The sequence below is a fragment of the Hippichthys cyanospilos genome, chromosome 10, assembly GCF_059441005.1.
Source record: "Hippichthys cyanospilos isolate Australia breed blue-spotted pipefish chromosome 10, RoL_Hcya_1.0, whole genome shotgun sequence".
Lineage (NCBI taxonomy): Eukaryota > Metazoa > Chordata > Actinopteri > Syngnathiformes > Syngnathidae > Hippichthys > Hippichthys cyanospilos.
Window position 1 is genome coordinate 19,575,001 of NC_142378.1, and position 20,052 is coordinate 19,595,052.

A 20,052-nucleotide genomic window follows, 5' to 3' on the forward strand; every position below is an offset into this window, starting at 1 on the left:
CAGTGTCGTCAAAGTAGCTCGTTTGTAGAATTGCGATCAACCCTATTTACCCTTAAAATGCTTAATGCTATTGCAGGACATCCAAATGTTCAAGTTTTTTTTTTTTTTTTTTTTAAATACTGTAATTTCGGTATTTTTGTTTCGTACTTGTATACAGTATTTTGACCTTCAGTAGGTAAACTTAACGTACATTGACATTGGCATCACGTTTACATATTGCTTGGAGTTGTTTTCGCTTAAACCTTTTGCGTCCAGATCCGGTAACTAACACGATTTCCTCAAGATACCACATTGTTGACTGCTTTTCTTCATGACAGACTTACTTTTATTCACACAAGTTTCTCCCATCCGCCCATTTTCTACTTCTTACCGCTGGTTGGATTCAAAAAGCACCTTCCTGTATTGAGTGGCCTGCTATCTACAGTAAAATGAGTTTACTATGTTTTTGGTATGAGATGAGTTGAAATGTTCTGAGTGATGTGATAAATCCCCAGGCCAGATTTGATTATGTGGTCCTATCTTGGATCTCTCTCAAAGCAAAGTCAGGATTGAGTGAATTATTCTGTCCTCTGAAGCAGTAAATGTGTTTGTAGAATATGGAATACTGTGTGCCCCTATTGTGGACTATTCTTATATTAATGACCTCAGCTTTTGGATTATGCATTATGTACACAGTACAATGTTTTGAGAAAGTTCACTCTAAAACCTTAATTTTGTTCTGTTTGAACTATTCTGGACATGCTTTAGTTGTCCTGCCTCATGATACAAGAGCGCTTAAGTTTGATGGCACAAACTGATGGCTAGCCATTCACCTTCAGGATCTTCTGGCTAACAGCGGAAGTCATTTTTCCGTCAATCACCGCAAGTTTTGCTGGACCTGAGGAAGCAAAGCTGCTGCAGCCCATCACACTGCTAACACCATGCTTTAAAAAAATCCCCTCCTAGTAAACCTGTGTGAGTAATAAATATGCCAAAAAAAAAGCTCTGGTCAATGCCATGGACAAGAGTTCATGTTGTACTGTATATTTCGGACTATAAGGTGTGACTTTATCATGATTTGAGCCCTGTGGCTTACAGTGCGGCTTATCTGTTTTTTCCCTCCGGTAAAGCAAATGTGTGTTCAAGGAGTCAGTTTATGGAACAACTATGAAATAGAACTGAAAAGGTGTGAATCAACGGCCTTGTTCAAAAAGAGTTTTAAAATATTAAATTATATTTTAAAAAAAAGTCTAAATTGAATAAGATCTTGTATAAAAGTTTGTGACGTGTAAATTTGATATACGGTATACAGTATATTTGATTGTATTTATAAATTTATGATTGTATATATGATTTATTTGCAGTGTGTGCAATGTTCACTAAAATAATCTATCAATTAAACAGGAGACGGAATGCTATCCAAGTATTGATTTCGAGTTTGAACTGCTATTTAACTCTGCAGTATTCTGTTAGTAATATCCGACCATCCATTTTCTATGAATATAATATTGAGACTAAATATGCAGGCATGTTCAGTCTGTTAGAGAGGATGTTGCAGTTGGTAGACATTTAAAAAAATACATGAAGAAAATTTCAAGTTTTATATTACCACCATATACCTGCGGTTTATAGTCCAGTGCACCTAATCCGTGGCAAAAGATGTTTTTTTGCACAATTTTTGCTGCTGCAGTTTTTATACAAGTGCGCCTTATTGTCCGGAAAATACGATAGTAATAACAATAATACAATAAATGATTAAATTTGCATCATACTTTTTTTTTTTTTTTCTTTTTTCTTTTTAATAGAGGGTAGCTGACACCTTTGACTAATTCTTACCTAATACTGTGGACCGCTGGGTTACGGCGTCCCTGACTTACATTTTTTTCACATTACAAAGTGGAATACTATGTTTTTTTTTATTCCCTATTCACGGCATTTTTCCAACTTTACGGCATCAATAACAATCACAAAATTCAAACTTGTGCGTGCCTGCGTATGACTCTGCAAGTCGCACCACGCTTATGCGCCACTACATGCGCCACTGCATATGTCACTAAAATGGTCTGCTATTGGTTGGCGTCATGGTGTCACTAAGATGCTGGTCTGCTATTGGTCGGTGCTCGGCATCACTAAGATGGTGTTCTGCTATTGGTCGGCATCAAGATATCGATATGCTAAAGACTTGATCTTTGTGTGAGTGCTTACAATAACGTATTTATTGTGGTTTACTATTCTGTTACTAATTTTTGATGTGTACACACAATTTTAATGTTTTTACCTGGGGGTTTTATATGCATTAGCTAATTACCATAGATTTCTATTGCCCGCCATACAACGATAATGTCGTACGATCCCAACACTATAAAGGATTACTTTCGTATGAGGATCCACTGTATGAGCCAGTTGAGCACTGTAATGAAAACTGTGACCATTGGATGGCAGTGTGTTCCACATATACAACACAGATATTACCTACATGCAATTCAAAGTAAGGAAGGGAAATCAATCTTTCATTTGATACCACCCATATTTACTGTACATAGTAGACATAGCACACAATATTCTGTTGGCCCTTAAAGATGGGTGAAAAAGCTAAATATACTGGCCCTCTAGAGGTCTCCTTTTCCAATAATGCTTGGCACTGAAAGAGTTAATCAACATTTGGAAATTTCCATCTGAAAGCTGATTGTTTCATATCTGTAATGAGAAATATTTGTGGAAAAGGAAACATAGTAATTAATGCAGGGGTGTCCACAGGGTTTGCTGATCAGCCAATTATTAGAACCAGGTGTGAAAGGTGAGGCAGACATTGAAAATAGGCAGGATAGGGCTCTTGAGGAACCGGCGTTCCCTACCCTCTGCCCTAGAGAGTGTTGGTAGTTGTTAGGGAATGAGTTTTTTTTTTTTTAAAGGAGACCCCTCCCCATAGCGTACATGTGTTGCCCTTAGATGCTAATTGCCACCCCAAATGCAAGAATATCTAATCGCAATACTAGTGGTACCTCTTATTTACAAACGCCTCTTGTTACGAAAAATTCAGTTTACGAAATGTCTCTGTAGGAAAATCATTGTCTCTAGTTACGAAAGAAAAGTCACGATATGAAAGGTGACATTGTTGGCATCTAATAAGACATGAGACACGAGTACTTGCTCAAAAAAGACTAATGTATTATGTCATCACAACCCGCGATGTCTATTTGTTACAGTTTATGATGCAGTTTTGTAAATTATTAATATCCCAGCCGTGCTTGTCCACTAACGAAACACTAGTTTTGTGCACCGATTTTTACTGTGGTCTTGCACTTTTTCATCTTTGCACGCTTCATTCACACTTTTCCACCAACAGTTCATGCCATAGAACAAACACAAACTAAAACATTAACTACGACTAACATTGTTCGTGTTACGTTTGTTATGGCGGGGCATGGTGAGTGGAGGTGAGGAAGGAGGCAGACCCAAAAATGTAGGAAAATGAGAGGATCTGAGCTAAAACATTGCAGGTTTAATAAAGACTAGATCCGGGCAAAAGCAGGGAACAAAACTGTAAAAAGTAGCAACAGAAATAACCCGCAACTAAAATCAACTCACGTGAAAACAGCAGGGAAGACGTGTTGACTGGGGTATATGCGGAACGAGGATGACAGCGACATGCAACAACGAGGTGAATACATAAATGACCTGACAAATAACTGGAACAAAACTGGGGATTAAATAGATGTACACTAATTAGGGAAACATGCAACAGCTGGATGGAAACAAGAGGCAAGGGAAATCGATTGGATGAAATACGGGGGCGGGAACACGCGGACAACAGGTGGAACAAATCAAATTAAATTGATTAACCCGAGGAAAAGAGAACATGAACCCAAATGCTACGTGCACACTGAATGCGACAAAGCGCGTCGTTTATACTCTACGCGAGTTGTTTTGTCGCGGGGTCAAGATGATCACTTTTTGTCACGCTAGGGGAGGGGGCTGAGCTTGCTGTGCACGTTACAGTGGATCCGGAAAGAAGAGCATTGCTGAGAACTTTCACTTTTCTGGGATGTAGTAGAGTCAATATTTTCTCCTACAGTACCTTTACTCTTTTTTACACTGCGTGTCCCTCGCTTTGTGGCAATACTCGTCTGCCAAAAAATAAAATGAAAAAGTTTCAACGTCACAATCAAGTGGCCGATACCGTGTTAAATACTGAGCTGTCAATGCTGCACTATCGTTATCTTGGCACAGTAACTACGGTTCAACAGCTGTTAAAAAAGGAAGCAAACGCTGCGCATACCAGTTGTCCCAAGTTCTGCCTTCTGCCATTCTACAAGCCAGGTGAGTGCTCTTGCTTGGCTCCGTTTTTGTATTGAAAGCTGGCCATGTTGGATAGCTCCCGGTTACTGCAAAGTGGCTGCCATGATTCATTCCTGTCCCCTGTGTGAGATGGTGAACTGTCCTGAAGTTGATTGGCTGTAACAACGCGACACGCGACAGAAGTTCAAATTCTTTAACTTCACGCGACAGGCGAAATTACACGCCGCGCAGCTCCGCGTCGCTCCATACGCGTCGCTCCATACGCGTCGCTCCATACGCGTCGCTGGATTGACATGAATTCTTTGGGTCTTGGAACAGATTAGCTATTTAAAGGTAAAAAGTGGCTCTACTTACATTATGTCATGTAATGACTTCCGGAACTGATTATTTTTTTAAGTAGAGGTACCACTGTATATAGAATTTATGTGTGTTTGTTATATTGTGGTTTCTTTGTTGTCATAAATTTGTGCTTTGTCACTCATTCTGCTTATTTATTACCTAATTGTATTTGTTATATGAAGTTCAGCGTGAAGTAGATGCACACCCATATTGTTACTAAGACATCCAGAGCTGTGCCACTTATTATGCATCTGCATTTACTATGAGGCAGATACAATCACAGCATCTTGTGTAAAGCGTCACTCAGCCTTGAAAAACTTGGAAGCGCTGCTGTGAAATGTTTGGAATTCTCCCATTTTCTCACCAGCAATGCAACTCATCTCACAGCTCCCTCCTAAAAGCTTCAGCCCTTCGTTCTTCTGCCTTCTGTGAGTGACACTTTAGTTCTTCCTGGTCAGGCGACGCTTTAAGGGGCTGCTTTGTAACCTCAATCTCAGAATATTGCTGGTAATAATAAGTAAGGTATCTTACATTTTGGATGTCAAGATGTGTTTTTGTTTTGATTAATGTATACAGTGATCCGCCTACTTCACGGTTAATGGAGGGTGTCAACCTACCGCTAAGTCTGAAACCCGCGAAGTAAGGTATGAGTTCCTAGAGTTATAGAACTGTACGCCCCAATATAGCTGCAGTAACCATAAACAATCCTTTTTTTTTTTGTATTTTTTTGCGTATTTTATTTCCTTTCTCCTATTATTTAACATTACATGATCCTTATTAACATTATTGTACATTCATTAAATAACTAATATTACTTAGTTTGCTGAGAATTTCTTTTCAGAACTGGTTATCTGCACCAAGACTCCGGTGAAAGAGTACGCAAGACATCACGTTGAATTTCACATTTATTTTGGCTCATGTATGTGTATCATGTAGTACCTGTTGAATAATAAATCAACAACAATGTTAAAGTCAGTCAACTAACATATAAACACTTGCCGAACTTTAATCTATGAATTTACTGTATTTTTAGCCGACATTAGCGGGTTAGCAACAACTAACAACAACTACTAACTATAAAGTGCAACCTCTACACAAACAAACACATAAAAAGAATAAACACTCATCGCTTACTGAACATTGGCAGTAGCGTGCGTTATCAACATAAATGATAATAAACTATAAATATGAGTTTACGTTATCATTCACTACGTCACCGTAACCAGCCGAATAACGCAGAGAATGTAAAACAGGAAATGGAAACGGAAATGCAAGGCGCATTTTTTAAATTATTTTTTATTTTGAAATATTTTAAATTTTTTCTGGAAAAACCGGCAAAGCACTGAGACTGCGATATCTGAGACCGTGAAGTAGGAGGGATCACTGTTCCGCCTTTCTCAAAGTACAAGTCATTTTTTTTCCCTCATTTTCAACCCCCTTATTGAGGGGGGGGGGGCATTACTTATATCCACATAACTCAAAACGGACCATTTTTTTCCCCATATGTGTTCGAATAACATTAATGCCAAGGTGAAATAAGTATCATTTACAAGGCTTAAAATGCCTTAAAAAGTCATTTACAAGGCTTAAAATGATTATATATACTTATAAATCGATATAGTATGCTTTCATTTTAGCGTGTTTCCACTTTCAAATGGACTTTGATCAAGTACCGCCTTATTACCTGTGTTGTCAATAACGAGGCTGCATAGATCATTTTTCAGCGGACTTTGACATATTAAAAAGAAAAGACGCATTGACTTGTCTCCTTCAGCCCTTGGACATATGCTTGAACAAGCCTGCTTGGATGTCGACAGGTGGGGGGAGAAACAGCGAAGGGCAACCTTCCACATTATGATCTCACAAGACTTGGGAAAAGAAAGCTTGGAATAATATCCCAAGTAAAATGATTAGCAAATCACCTCCGAAAACCACCATTTCTAACAAATTGGACAGGTCCGAAGATGACTACCCGTGGAAGAGTAACGAGGACGTTTGCACAAATGATAAGCAGGAAAGAGAGACGTCCGGGAATTAAATGGGAGGAGCCATTTGATGTGTTAGACAATGACAATGACAATAATTTAATAATGACAGTAATTGGCATCTAAGCGTGCATTGCCTCGCACTTGTTTTGTTTCCGGGCCCTCCCTTCATAATGTTTCGTAATGTTTGTAGGTTATTCTATATACAATGAATGCGTCTAAAAGTTCCGTAATTCCATGTGTAATAATCGGACAACCATGATCTATCACTAATCACTACAGTCACCGGTAGATTTATTATGGTGTGTTTGTAAAATCCACCCAAAAAAAAAAAAAAAAGAGTGTTGACTTATAAGCGAGGTCAACTTGGACTCTGAAAAATCAGGTAGTTTGGGTTAATGTAGTCATTATTTCACTTAATCTATCTGCTCGTTTTTGTTTCCACTTGCTCTCATCAGCCTGTTTTTGTCCACCAATCAGATCCCTTCAGCCACTCGTGTCTTGTCTGGGTGTACCTCATTGCCACATACGTTATCTTATATTTATTTCCCTGCTTTCTGTCAGTCTGTAACTGTCAGGAGTTATTTTAAAGGGTGGCTTTTAACCAGGATTGTGGCAGCTGTGACTCAGGAGTTAGAGCGAGTCATCCTATAACCTACACTTCGTCTGTTCAATTCCTGTTTTCCCTCGATTCACAGGTCGTTGTGTCCTTGGTAAAGACACTTCCCACACCTTGCATCCAGTGCCACCCACACTGCTGTATGAATGGTGCGAATGTTTGGTGGTGGTTAGAGGGGTCGTAGGTACATGTTGATAGTCTCACCTCTGTCAGGCTACCTACTGTACGTAGCTTACTGATATCAGAGTGTGAATATGTATGTGAATAATTGTGAAGGAAATCATATATTAGGTTGTTATCTTTGTGTGCTTATTTCTTGTCTAGAATAGTGTGCATTGCTATCCATGTGTGCAGTCCTAGTTCATCTCGCCCCAGTCCTTAGATAAAGCTGTTGACGGAGGAAAGTGTGAGCCGGGACCTTGGCCCAGCTGTTGGTGGCGCCCGACTGGCTCTTTTTGTTATGTCTTGTAATGTGCAATGCTTTGTTGAATGAATAAAAACAAGGCAGGGGCGCTTGGGCAGTTGAATTAGTGCGGGAGAACCCACGAGTTCATTCGCCCAAGCTTTTTCCCTCTACCATGGTATAGAAAAGTCAATCTTGGCTGGTCTGACTTACTCTTTTTGCTGCTTAGCAGCTAGGCTATTCCTAGTCTTCTTTTAGAGACTTCTCTGACAATAATGCAGTCCTTGTCTGTTAATGAGAAGGCACTATATACAGTAAACATAATGCATTATTATTATCATTAGTAATAGTATAATTTGTAATATTAGTACAGTATTAGTAGTTGTAGTAGAAATATTTTGGTCTATTTTTCATGAACACGCTCAATTTTATTAATTTTTTTAATCAGGAATTCCACATTAGCTTGCATTTTCAACTATATCCTTTTGTTTTGGAGAAATCAATAAATAAGTCATTACCTCCAAAACATCCCCTAGGAATGAGTAAAAGGGCAAACCGCCCCCCCTATATATGGGAACAAAAGAATGGGTCAACCTTAACATTTGTCCATTAAAAACATAATTTTCCATCCATTTCTACAGCCGCTTATCCTCACAAGACTCGCAGGCGCCTACCCCAGCAGGCTTTGGGCAGTAGGCAAGGGACACCCTGAAATGGTTGACAGCCGATCGCAGGGCCCACAGAGACGAACAAACATTCACGGACCCCATCTCTGGCACTGCCAAATTCAATCCAATTCATTCAAAGTATCACAATAATTATCCAGTCCATGGCACATTTAGCAAAATGAGAACATATGAGCAGTGTGCACAGTTTTGCCTGGGTTCACATTTTGCTACCAACACCAAAACCTTCTGACTTTCAAGGATTTACATCTTATTTTAAACTTTACAGCTTTCAGTTAGAGCAGCTTTGTGAGTGTGTCTATGTGATGCTGCAGGAAAGCTCTAGGTTAATGCTTAATAGTAATAACGAGAGGTACATGTTTATACTGAATATTGTCACTTTGGTAAAATTGGTCTAAATCATATTTTGACCAAAAAAACCTGAAACAATCTCCTCATGATGCTGACCACTCTCGCTAAAATCAGCAACCTCCTAAAAGGGTAATTCAATCACAGTATACTCCATTATACTCCTAAATTAAGATTTTTAATACATATAATATCAGTAATACGTATGTGCTTCAGCTGTTCTTGTTTTCTTAAAAAATAGGGTAAAGACCAGAGGTGCGCATTTTATTTATTTTTGTTTGCTGATCAGTGATTTACAGTCCGGCAATCCCCTGGACCGTTTTCTCTCTCCGTCGGTCATTCTTTTTTTGTCGTTGACCCAAATCACTTCCGTCATCCAATTAAAAAAATAAAAACAAAAACATACAGTGAGGAAAATCTGACCGCCTTCATTGCGTTATATTCAAGCCTTCATTGCATCATCAAGCAGTGGCCTCAATGGTGTTAGAACAGCCATGAGTGCACGTAAAATAAATTAGTTATCCATTGTCTGAAGCCGCCTATCCTCATACGGGTCGCAGGCTTGCTGATGCCTATCCGAGCTGACTTCGGACAGTAGGTGGGGGACACCCTGAACTGATTGCCAGCCAATTACAGGTCATAAAGAGACAAACAAACATTCACACACCCAATCACACCTAAGGACAATTTAGTAAGTTCAATATTCTTGTCATGCATGTTTTGGAGTGTGGGAGGCGGCCAGAGTGCCCAGAGAGAACCCACGTGGGCTCAGGGAGAACATGCAAACTCCACACAGGAACAATAAGATCCACTATGAGCTAATCAGAGTAATAGGCACCTATACCACGTTGCGATGCCACATTGGTTGCTTGTAGGACGTCACTTGTTTGCTACTTGAGGAAGAAAAGGCATCGCAGAATGCTTTTTTCACATCCAATCACACCTAAGGACAATTTAGTATGTTCAATATTCCTGTCATGCATGTTTTGGAGTGTGGGAGGAGGCCAGAGTGCCCAGAGAGAACCCACTTGGGCTCGGGGAGAACATGCAAACTCCACACAGGAACACTAAGATCCACTAAGAGCTAATCAGAGTAATAGGCACCTATACCACGTCGCGATGCCACATTGGTTGCTTGTAGGACGTCACTTGTTTGCTACTTGAGGAAGAAAAGGCATTGCAGAATGCTTTTTCAGCTATGTACAAGTGACCTCTTCATTCAAATCAGATTTAAAAAAAAAACAAAATAATACCAAAACTCTCTTAATACTTAATTCTAAACATTGCTTTTTAAGTTAGTCCTGTACAATGAATGTGTTGAGCCAGATTGTGTACACATGCATTTCACTTCATGAACATGACATGTCTCCATGATTGGCAATCATTACGAGGTCAAAGAAAGTCATGAAAGTGGTGCTGACTGTGTTTCCTTCGAAACACATTATAATCAGTTGATTGAGAGCTGACAATTGCCATGACGGACTAAATCTACCGCGCTGTCAGGTTTAGTCAGTCTTTTCTAAAAGGTCTCATTATTTGATAGTTCGTCAGCAAACATATTTATATTAGTAAGAGTCTTGTTGGTGTTTTCAGTGTACAAATCAACATTGGATATAGCTGCAATATTGAAGTGGGGGTGACTAATAGTCCTCGGCGTGAAGATATTTTCTTCAACACAGCCTCGTGAAAATGAGGAATTCTAATGTAGCTTCCAAAAACATGTCTATGCAAGTCTATTTTTTAGGCTGCTGCTTCACAACAATGGACACATTTCTGTAGCTCATTGGGTGTGTTTTTAGATCATTTTTGTGCACATAGCATAACATTGTCCTGAAGTTGCTTTTTGGTTGGACCAAATTCTTTTCTCTGAAATCATTATTTGGTAATGGTTTTACAACTGGAACAACAAGTAAAACAACAATGACGTCAAGCACTCAACAACTGCGGGCAAAGTTTGTTTCGCGGGTGTGACATGGCAGGCCAGTAGACACAGGTATAAATAGATGGATTTTTGTGTGTGCGTGCTTGGGGCGTGGTGTTAACCAATCTCACACATGCCCACATATTACACTAAAGGATTTAATATTGACTTTATCCTGTGCTTCCATCTCTTATTTTATTCACTCCCAATGAGTGTGTTGTCAAACACGTCAGTTCCAACATGCTTCGTCATTGCCTCGCTTTTTTACGTCCACAGAATCAAAGACAGTATGTATCATGCCCTGACCTACGCCACCTTCCTTGAAATGCAGGCCATGATGACCTTTGAACCACAACACATCCTGGAGGCAGGGAACACCATGAAGGAGGCACAGGCTATTTGCCAGCGGTGAGATGTTGAGATTTACATATATTGTCATATTGGCCTTTACATACGTTTATATTATATGTTTTAACCACAACAGCTAAACTGTAGTCAAAAGTCAAATAATTCTTTTATCACTGGCAAGTAGATTTAGAATCTTACACTTAAAGAATGGCCAAGACCATAATGACCAACATTAAAATATTACATAGCACAGTAGTTCTACTAACCTTGCCCGCGGACCCCTTGAGGTCCATAGCCTGACAGCAGGCGGTTCCATGAAATAATTAGGGTCATTAACCCTTTCTGTGCCCTCTCAATAACCCTATCTGAAAAGGCAACCCCAAGAGTGGCAGCTGATTTTGAGCATTTTGACGGATTTTTCAAAGCCGCCAGACTATTTTATTGTATGACGATGTAGACATTGATGGTACCATATGAAAGATTGGATTCCATTCTTTATCGAGAAAAAGAAAGTAAGATTCAGACATATTCCATTTTTTGGTAGTCACTGTTTGAATATAGGTCATTTGAGTGACCCCAAGCTATTTTGGACAAAAGGAGAAATTTTGCTTTTTTGTGAAGATGTGTTTTCTGCACACAGTGACTTTGAAACTAATATTTTTTTAGTGGCATCTGAAACATATTACCAGTCCTTCCCTTCGATCAAACATGACCAAAAACAGTAAACAACGTTTGTTTTTGATGGCCAAATACGTTTTTGCGTATGTATGTACTTTACAACAGTGTTCTGAGCGCTAGTCACAATTGTCAACCATCCATTCATCAAAAAAAAAAAATGTAGTGGATAAAAATTCTTCTCATTGGCACACAACCTAAGTATTTTACATGACGGAAATTCTCATCCATGGCACTGAAAAAGTTAATAAAATCATATTTATTTGTGTTTATTTTATTTTATTTTATATCAAATTGTGAAAGTACTCATGACTTCAATAGGGCAATCAATCAATTGAACGTCAAATAAATGAGCTAACCAATAAATTATATCAATACAGAACAGAAAGCAAATGGTCCATAATAAACACAGCACAAAAACAATGTATGCAAACTCCAAATTAATTCACAAACACATATTTTGTGGAAAAAGGCAAACTTAAAAAATGTAAAAAACAAAAAATTCAGTGTCTCCCCTTGTTATTCTCTCTTACAAAGATGGCTCAAATAGTATGATTGTTTGCACTTCCCTAGATTGAAGCAGAAATCATTTTGAATGAACATAATCATTTAATCAAAAATCGTTGAGAATCAAAAATCGATACTCAATCGAATCGGGGACCCCATATTGTGATCGAACCATGAGACAGCCAAAGATTTCCACCCCCAATAAACATGTGTATAGCTGTATTTGAGACAGAAAACTCTTATTTCAGCGGTGTCAGCTTCTGCTGTTGAGATGCGTATGTTGAATATGGAAGTTAGTAAGTCCTACGTCAAAATGATATGCTGACATATTTAAATGGTGATTGAACGGCTTAAGAATATCACAACTGGCTGTCAAAGACAAGGACGCAGTTGAGAAAAGCCTTCACTTCCTCCTCGAGGTCCTAATAGTAGATTGGCAGAAAATTCTTTAGTCAGGACCAATTGTAATTCTGAATCTTGAGTCAATAACCGCCCATAAGCGTGTTACACACATATGGACAATCAGGTCGAATTTGAGCTTTTTTGCGATCAAAGTGAGCAATGAACTTATTCCTCAAATATATTCAGGGTAATTTTTCCACTCCAGTTTTTGAAAAGTTTCATTAGGGCAACTTATGTTGCTCTGTCTATAGCGGAAATATAACAGGCTAGTGTTATGCAGCTATCAGCAACCTGATAAGGATTGGTGTGCAAGGCAGAAAATTGATTGCTCTGTTTGCTTTCCTCATCAGGCACCGCAAGAAGGCAAGCTTCTTCAAAGGCTGTACAGAAGGTGTGCATGTGCTTATGTGTATGCGCGTGTCTTCGAGTGGCTTTTGAGACAGACGGACGGACGGACAGACAGACAGACAGACAGACAGACAGACAGGCAGGCAGGCAGGCAGGCAGGCAGGCAGACAGACAGACAGACAGACAGACAGACAGACAGACAGACAATGGGTGCACTGTAGTCGCTGAGCATAACAAAATCCCATTTTCACCACAGTTGAGATTCATGCTGAAGTCTGTTATGCTGAATGCCTCCTGCAGAGGGCAGCGCTTACATTCCTTCAGGTCGGTAAAGATGCCTCGTCCAACTGTCTTTATGCACTGATGAAGATATCCTTCAACTCTCTCCTCAGGACGAAAATATGATCAGTTTCATCAAAGGAGGAATCAAAGTGAGGAACAGCTACCAGACGTACAAGTTAGTGCCTGAAACTTTCTTGTCATTCTGTAGAAATATCATTTTATTCAGAAATGTCTTCCCTGTTTCTGTCATTTGAACCACAGAGAGCTCCACAAATTCCTCGAGTCCACCACTTACAGTCACGGCAACAATCACGGTCATTTTGAAGGCGGAGTCAAATTGGGAGTTGGAGCCTTCAATCTGGTAAAAACGTTAAAAAATGTTTCAAATGCAAACTAGGCGGTTAAACACTGTGATGGTTTATTTGATTATCTCTTTTTTTCTTTTCTTTTGGTTCTGCTCCTCCTGCAGATGATCTCCATGTTGCCCACACGGATGCTCAAGTTGCTGGAGTTTGTGGGCTTCTCGGGTAACAAGGTGATTTCCCTAGACCATAGGAGTGGAACTCCAGTCCTGGAGGGCCGGCACCCTGCATGTTTTCTGGTTTTCTCTCCCAACACACCTGATTCAAATGATTAGCTTGTTAGCAAGCTCTGCAGGAAATCGAAAATGTTCCTAATCATTTGAATCAGGTATGTTTGAGAGAGAGGGTTTGAAAACATGCCGGATACTGGCCCTCAAGGACTGGAGATCCACACCTATGCTAGTTGGTTAAGGTGGTTGATTGTTAATGCGCCCCATAGTTTTTCCACAGGGACATTTAATTTAGTTTCATTTTCTTTCATTTATTGATTGAGTAAAAGCCCTTTAGCTGAACTGTCTCATTTTGAAGGGGTTCCTCAAATTGCCTGTCCGATTAACAAATACCGTATTTTTACGTGTACAAGGCGACCTCGCGTATAGGTCAGTCAACACCCCCCCCCCCCCCCCCCCCCGTTTTATAGATCACGGCTGTCCAGTTAAAACACATGGTTTATGTTATTAAAATGATGACATTATGCTACTTAGATGCATATCGAATAACATATTGTTGCGGTTATAGAGGGGTGAGGGTGGGGTGGAAACGAGACAAGTGCGAGACAATGTGCGTGCGCATAGATGCAAATTCTGAAACTAATGTTGCAACAATAAAACGGTTTGAAGTTTCAACGCTTTGTTTTTGACACAGCTGAAAATTAATTTGTATAAAAGCCAAAAAAGTCATCATCACTATCTGACACGCCCAAACAGCTTCTTCCATTTAACACCCGAACATCCTCTCCTTTCTCCTAGTCAATTGTTCAAACATCCTTGCTACTCATCCATGGTTAGTCATCTTCAGACCTGTCCAATTTATTTGAAATTGAGGATGATTTGCTGATCATCCTACTTGGGAAGTTCTTTACCCAAGTGACAACTGTTGTGAGATCAGAGCATGGAACATTGCCCCTCGCTGTTTCTCCCCCCCATCTGCTGAAATCGATGCCAGCTTGTTCAAGCACACGTCCAGGGGCTGAGACAGTCAAGCCCTATTTTCCTTTTCATAATGGGTCAAAGTCCGCCGGAAAAAATTTCCGCGGCCTTGTTGTTGACAACAAAGACACAATAAGGCGCCGCATGAAGCATGTGCATTTGTAATTGTAAACACCCTCAAACGAATGCATACTATATCCAATTAGAGGTATATATTTATATGCAGAATGTGTGTGTGTATACACACACGCGCGCAACACACACACACACGCACACACACACACACACATATATATATATATATATATATATATATATATATATATATATATATATATATATATATATATATATATATATATATATATATGAACCTCCTCTCCCTCTTCGTAATTACTCAATCTTAATATCTATCTTGTTCTTTATTATGTTGTGTAGCATTCATTTACCTTGGTATGTCTTGTTCTTTTAACCAATTTTTGCCATTTTTGCTGTATGATTAATAACTATAAATCAGTGGTTTGATACACAGACAGTGCTCATCTTTATATACTGTTCATAAACCAATGCAAAATTAATTGTGTTTCTCATTGTGTGTAATTATGTGCAGGAATTTGGTCTCCAGCAGCTTCAAGAGGGTTGTGCAGAAAGCACATTCAGGTCATTCTTATGTAACATGCTGCTGCTTTGTTATCACACCTTCATGAGCTTTATACTAGGCAAGTAAACACACTCGCACATATACATGTGGATACTACTGGCAGTAAAACATTTTCCCACTTTTTGGCATTGCACACATTATGGGACCTGCAGGCACTGGAGAAGGAGACGTAGAAGACGCTGAAAAATTGCTGCAACCGTATCTCGAGAAATACCCCAAGGTGTGCCAGATGTATGCTTTTTTTTAGTCTTGTTGTATATCATGTATGGTCGACATGGCTAAAAAGATGTGCGTTATCTTGTAGGGATCCATCTTCTTGTTCTTTGCTGGTCGAATAGAGGAGATCAAAGGCAATCTGGATGCTGTAAGTGACCTGAAAATAATTCATTCCAACATGTGGAATTGTGATGTTTATTGATGGTATGGCTCAGCGCTGGAGTGCTCGTCTCTCAACCAGAAAGTTGTGGGTTCAATCTGACTCTGGCGACCATGTCGAAGTGTGTGAGTGAACCCTAATTTGCTCCCAGTACCTCTGGCAGCACCCTGCTTGGGAGCAGCCTCCATTAGCGTATGGCATGTGTGTTTGTGTGAATGGGTGATTGTGAGCCTTTGTAAAGTGTTTTGGGCACTATAAGTTGTAGAAAGCGTCATATAATTGTACTCCATTTACCATCGGGCTTTCTCAACATTCATTTAGTGGGGGAGAAAAAAAATCTTGGGTGTCGGGCAGTGGTTCTCAAAGTGGGGTCCGTGGCCTGACTGCAAGGCTCTGTGAAATAATTTGTGTTATTAATAAGAAAATATATGTTTGTGTTTCATTTTATTTGATATTAAATTGTGAATGTATTCCTGACTCAAGAAAGGAATCAAGTCAGCTAGTTTAATATATTTTTGAAAATGTAATAATTTTGACATTTCTAATATCGATCAGTGGTTCTCAAAGTGGTTTCTGCAGACCCCCAAGGGCCTTTGGTCTGACTGCAGGGGGTCCGTGAAATAATTTGGGTTATTAATAAAACATATATATATATTTGGGTTCATTTCATATTACTTTATATTCAATTGTTAATATATTCATTACTCATCAATAAAGTAATGAAGTCAACCAGTTTAATATATTTTTAAAAATGCATAGAAATGTGACTCGCAAAATTCACGTTATCATCAAAGAGGTTGACCATCACGCCCGCAGGACCTCTTGTTTTTTGTGTTTTAGGTGATTTGTGTTTTTCTCTGCACTATTATCTCATTGAACAGCGAAGGTCTTTTTCTTTCTTTGAACGTATTTTTATTGATTTTACAAAACCTCAATGATCCTGATCCCTCAATGATCGATCCTGTAACAGGATCATGTACAAATAATAGATTTCCATGTGTTTTAACAAAAAAAAAAAACAATTCCCCAGAGAGCAACACTTATTCACAAACATACTCCACACACGCACACACATGATGCACACAAACAATGGGAGGGGAAATAAATAAAATAAGTAAATAAATAAATAAAATAAACATACGTATTCGCAAACGTATACAGGAAAAGCTATGCATACATACTCATGCATGCATTCGAAAAGGCAACACACAGTAATACACACTGGCCCACGTACATTTAAAAAATAATAATAAATAAATAAATAAATAAAAAGACAATGGTCTTTTTAAATGTGCTTTATAAATCAAATTTGACTTGACTCACTATCTACTTAGCATTGGATGTGTTTGTAAGACTGTCCACTTGCACTTAGTGATGACAAGGCAAAAGCTGTTCAAACAAAGAAAATACAAAGAGGACTACATACATCAAATTTGGATTTATTGAAAACAGTAATGGATGACCATAATACGAGAGAGCGAGTGAGTGACTGATTTCTAATGTGTAATTTTCAGTGAACACAGCGCCATTATAACATGCTCCAAGAAGTTGTTTTTTTCTCGCGAGGTGGCTCGAGCTCATTTTACCATAAATACCCGAAGTTGTGTGGCATCTGTGATTCACCAATTAATGATTGTGAGTATATGCCAAATGACCGCAATAATAAACGAGTCAAATGGGATACCTTTTTGTGTTAACTGGAGCACTCGGCTATTTACGTTTCCACTCTTCATTGAATCAGCTGAAGACATCATAACTCTTACATGATCCTCTCAATTTTAGTAATATTCTTGTGTGTGAACAAGCATGGACTCAGACATTGGTTCAGTACACTCGCTTCTTTTATTGAAAATAATGCCGTAACAACGTCAGCTAACACGAGCTACTGTTGGCAGAAATTGCTGCTAGCAGCCTCTGACGTCCGCTCTGTAGCGCATCCCATTACGGTAATTATTGTAAGCAAGAATTCAGCTGCAGCTTATGTGGCAGGTAGATCAATCTTCCTCGAACGGTGTCAAATAAAAACAATCTCATTTTTATTTTACCGTTTATAGGATGTGTCCATACTTTTTGCCCTCATTTTTGGGATAAAAAGTGTGTCTTATATTTGGGGAATTACGGTACACTTTCCACCAAAAGCAAATGAGAGGTGGCTAAGTATAATATTTGGTAATGTGAAATGCAGTCGGGAAATTAACAAAATAAGTAACAAAATAATTTGGCAGGGGTGCTTAATGTATTGACCGTGGTCGACCGGTTGTGCACCGAGGTAGTGTTGGTCGACTGCCTGACATCGCACTACATACAAAAAAGAATGTCAGTCTAAAAAAACCAACAACACAGTGTTCATCACAAGTGGCTCTGGGAGGAAAAGATGATTAAGTTGACCGTTGTCACCACCATGCTTCCGTGAGGAACTTCAGAATAAAAGTCACGGCCGTTCGTGTCATACGTCACTTGTTACGCTCCAAAAAGTTTGACAATGCCTGTTTTAGAAAACAAATTTGCAAATGTAGAAAAAGATGTACATTTAAGAAAACAAATTACCAAAGTATTAAATAAATTTACATCTACGAAAACAATTTTTAAAAAAGCCAAAACACATTTACGCACTCATACTGGCATTGAAATTGTAACTGTTTTTATTTTGCTTCACTTCACTTGCTTCACTTGTCTACATGTCAGAAATATAAACGCAAAATAGACAAATATGGCATGCATTGTATTATCTCTCTCTCTCTCTCTCTCTCTCTCTCTCTCTCTCTCTCTCTCTCTATATATATATATATATATATATATATATATATATATATATATATGAAGACAAAGCAGAAAAAACACAGTGACATTCATATGTGGGTCTCTATCAGGCTATCAAGCGGTTTGAGGAATGCTGCGAGGCTCAGCAGCAGTGGAAGCAGTTCCATCACATGTGCTACTGGGAGCTGATGTGGTGCTTCACATATCAACGACACTGGAAGATGGCCTACTTCTATGCCGACCTGCTCAGCAAGGAAAACTCCTGGTCCAAGGTGGGCGTGCGCAGTTACAATCTGATCTTGCCAAAATAAAACACAAAAAATAGAATTCAACAATTGCAGAGAAAGCAATCCTCTAGATCAATATATTGTTTTTCCCCTTCCTTTTTTGTTCTGTAAAAGGGAGGTTTATTGTGAGATTACAGCAGTGCAGCAGTAACCACTCTTTCTCCCTCAGGCCACCTATGCGTATATGAAAGCAGCCTACCTCAGCATGCTGACGGAGGATGATTGTCTAACCTTCGGGGAAACTGCGTTTTCTCTGTTCAGGTCGTCTGAGTGTTTTATCTATCTGTCTATCGATTTATCTATATCTTGGTATGTCTTGTCTATCTATTCATCTATATCTGTCTTTCTCTCTCTCTCTCTTTATATATATATATATATATATATAAAGAGAGAGAGAGGGATATCTGAGTGTTTTATCTATCTGTATCTATTCATCTACAGTATATCTTGGTATGTCTATATATATATATATATATATATATATATATATATATATATATATATATATATATATATACAGTGGTACCTCGGTCCTCGAACGCCTCTATACTCGACCAAATCGGTGCTCGACCAAAAAAATCAAGTAGGTAATGCATCGGACCTCGATCAGATTTTCGGTTCTCGACTAGCCGAGCCGAGCCGAGCCGAGCCGAGCCGACCCGAACGCGCTCCTCGGCCCTTCTCGGCCAGCGGGTAAGCGCCAGTTCAACTCAGACCGCCAGCGGAGTAAGACGTTTGTTCGAGTATTTCTTCCCGGATTTAAACTTTTTCGTGTTGCTCTAGCCCTTAATAATGGGTCCAAAGAAAGACAGTGATAAGGGGAAGGCAAAGAGGAAAACAATGAGGACCACTATTGAACCGAAGAAGGAAATTATAGCAAAATATGAACGCGGTGTACCTCGCGTCGCAGTTAGCTAGCGTCATCATGGAAGGAGTAACTCCCTCCCGTCCTCTCCACATCCATTCCTGTATGCCATCAACCACTCTCCAAAACGTAAGTAAATTATACAAAATGGTTTATAATGCTTTATTTATCTTTATCTTTATCATGTACTGCTTGTGCACATTTACTTGTGCACACATACTTTCCATTATTTCTTATGGGAAAATTGGTTTCGGTGTTCGAACAAATCGGTGCTCGACCACCACCTCAGAACGGATTATGGTCGAGTACCGAGGTACCACTGTATATATATATATATATATATATATATATATATATATATATATATATATATTGTGTGGGTGTTGGATGATCAATTGCATAGTCATATCAAAGAGGAATGATTAGATCATAAGGTGTTTTATACATACATA

At 39.0% G+C, this 20,052-nt stretch overlaps 1 protein-coding gene across 2 annotated transcripts in view; it reads left to right on the plus strand.

The window, feature by feature from the left end:
• ttc39a (tetratricopeptide repeat domain 39A) overlaps window positions 1-20,052 on the plus strand; it is a 39,019-nt gene that overhangs the window by 13,294 nt on the left and 5,673 nt on the right. For both annotated transcript variants that reach the window (XM_088425080.1, XM_088425081.1), the window contains 11 exons: window positions 10,856-10,987; window positions 12,862-12,902; window positions 13,116-13,183; window positions 13,252-13,316; window positions 13,403-13,502; window positions 13,611-13,676; window positions 15,262-15,370; window positions 15,465-15,532; window positions 15,617-15,676; window positions 18,559-18,720; window positions 18,905-18,996. In XM_088425080.1, the coding sequence (XP_088281206.1) occupies window positions 10,856-10,987; window positions 12,862-12,902; window positions 13,116-13,183; window positions 13,252-13,316; window positions 13,403-13,502; window positions 13,611-13,676; window positions 15,262-15,370; window positions 15,465-15,532; window positions 15,617-15,676; window positions 18,559-18,720; window positions 18,905-18,996 (963 nt within the window). The remainder of the gene's footprint in view (window positions 1-10,855; window positions 10,988-12,861; window positions 12,903-13,115; window positions 13,184-13,251; window positions 13,317-13,402; window positions 13,503-13,610; window positions 13,677-15,261; window positions 15,371-15,464; window positions 15,533-15,616; window positions 15,677-18,558; window positions 18,721-18,904; window positions 18,997-20,052) is intronic.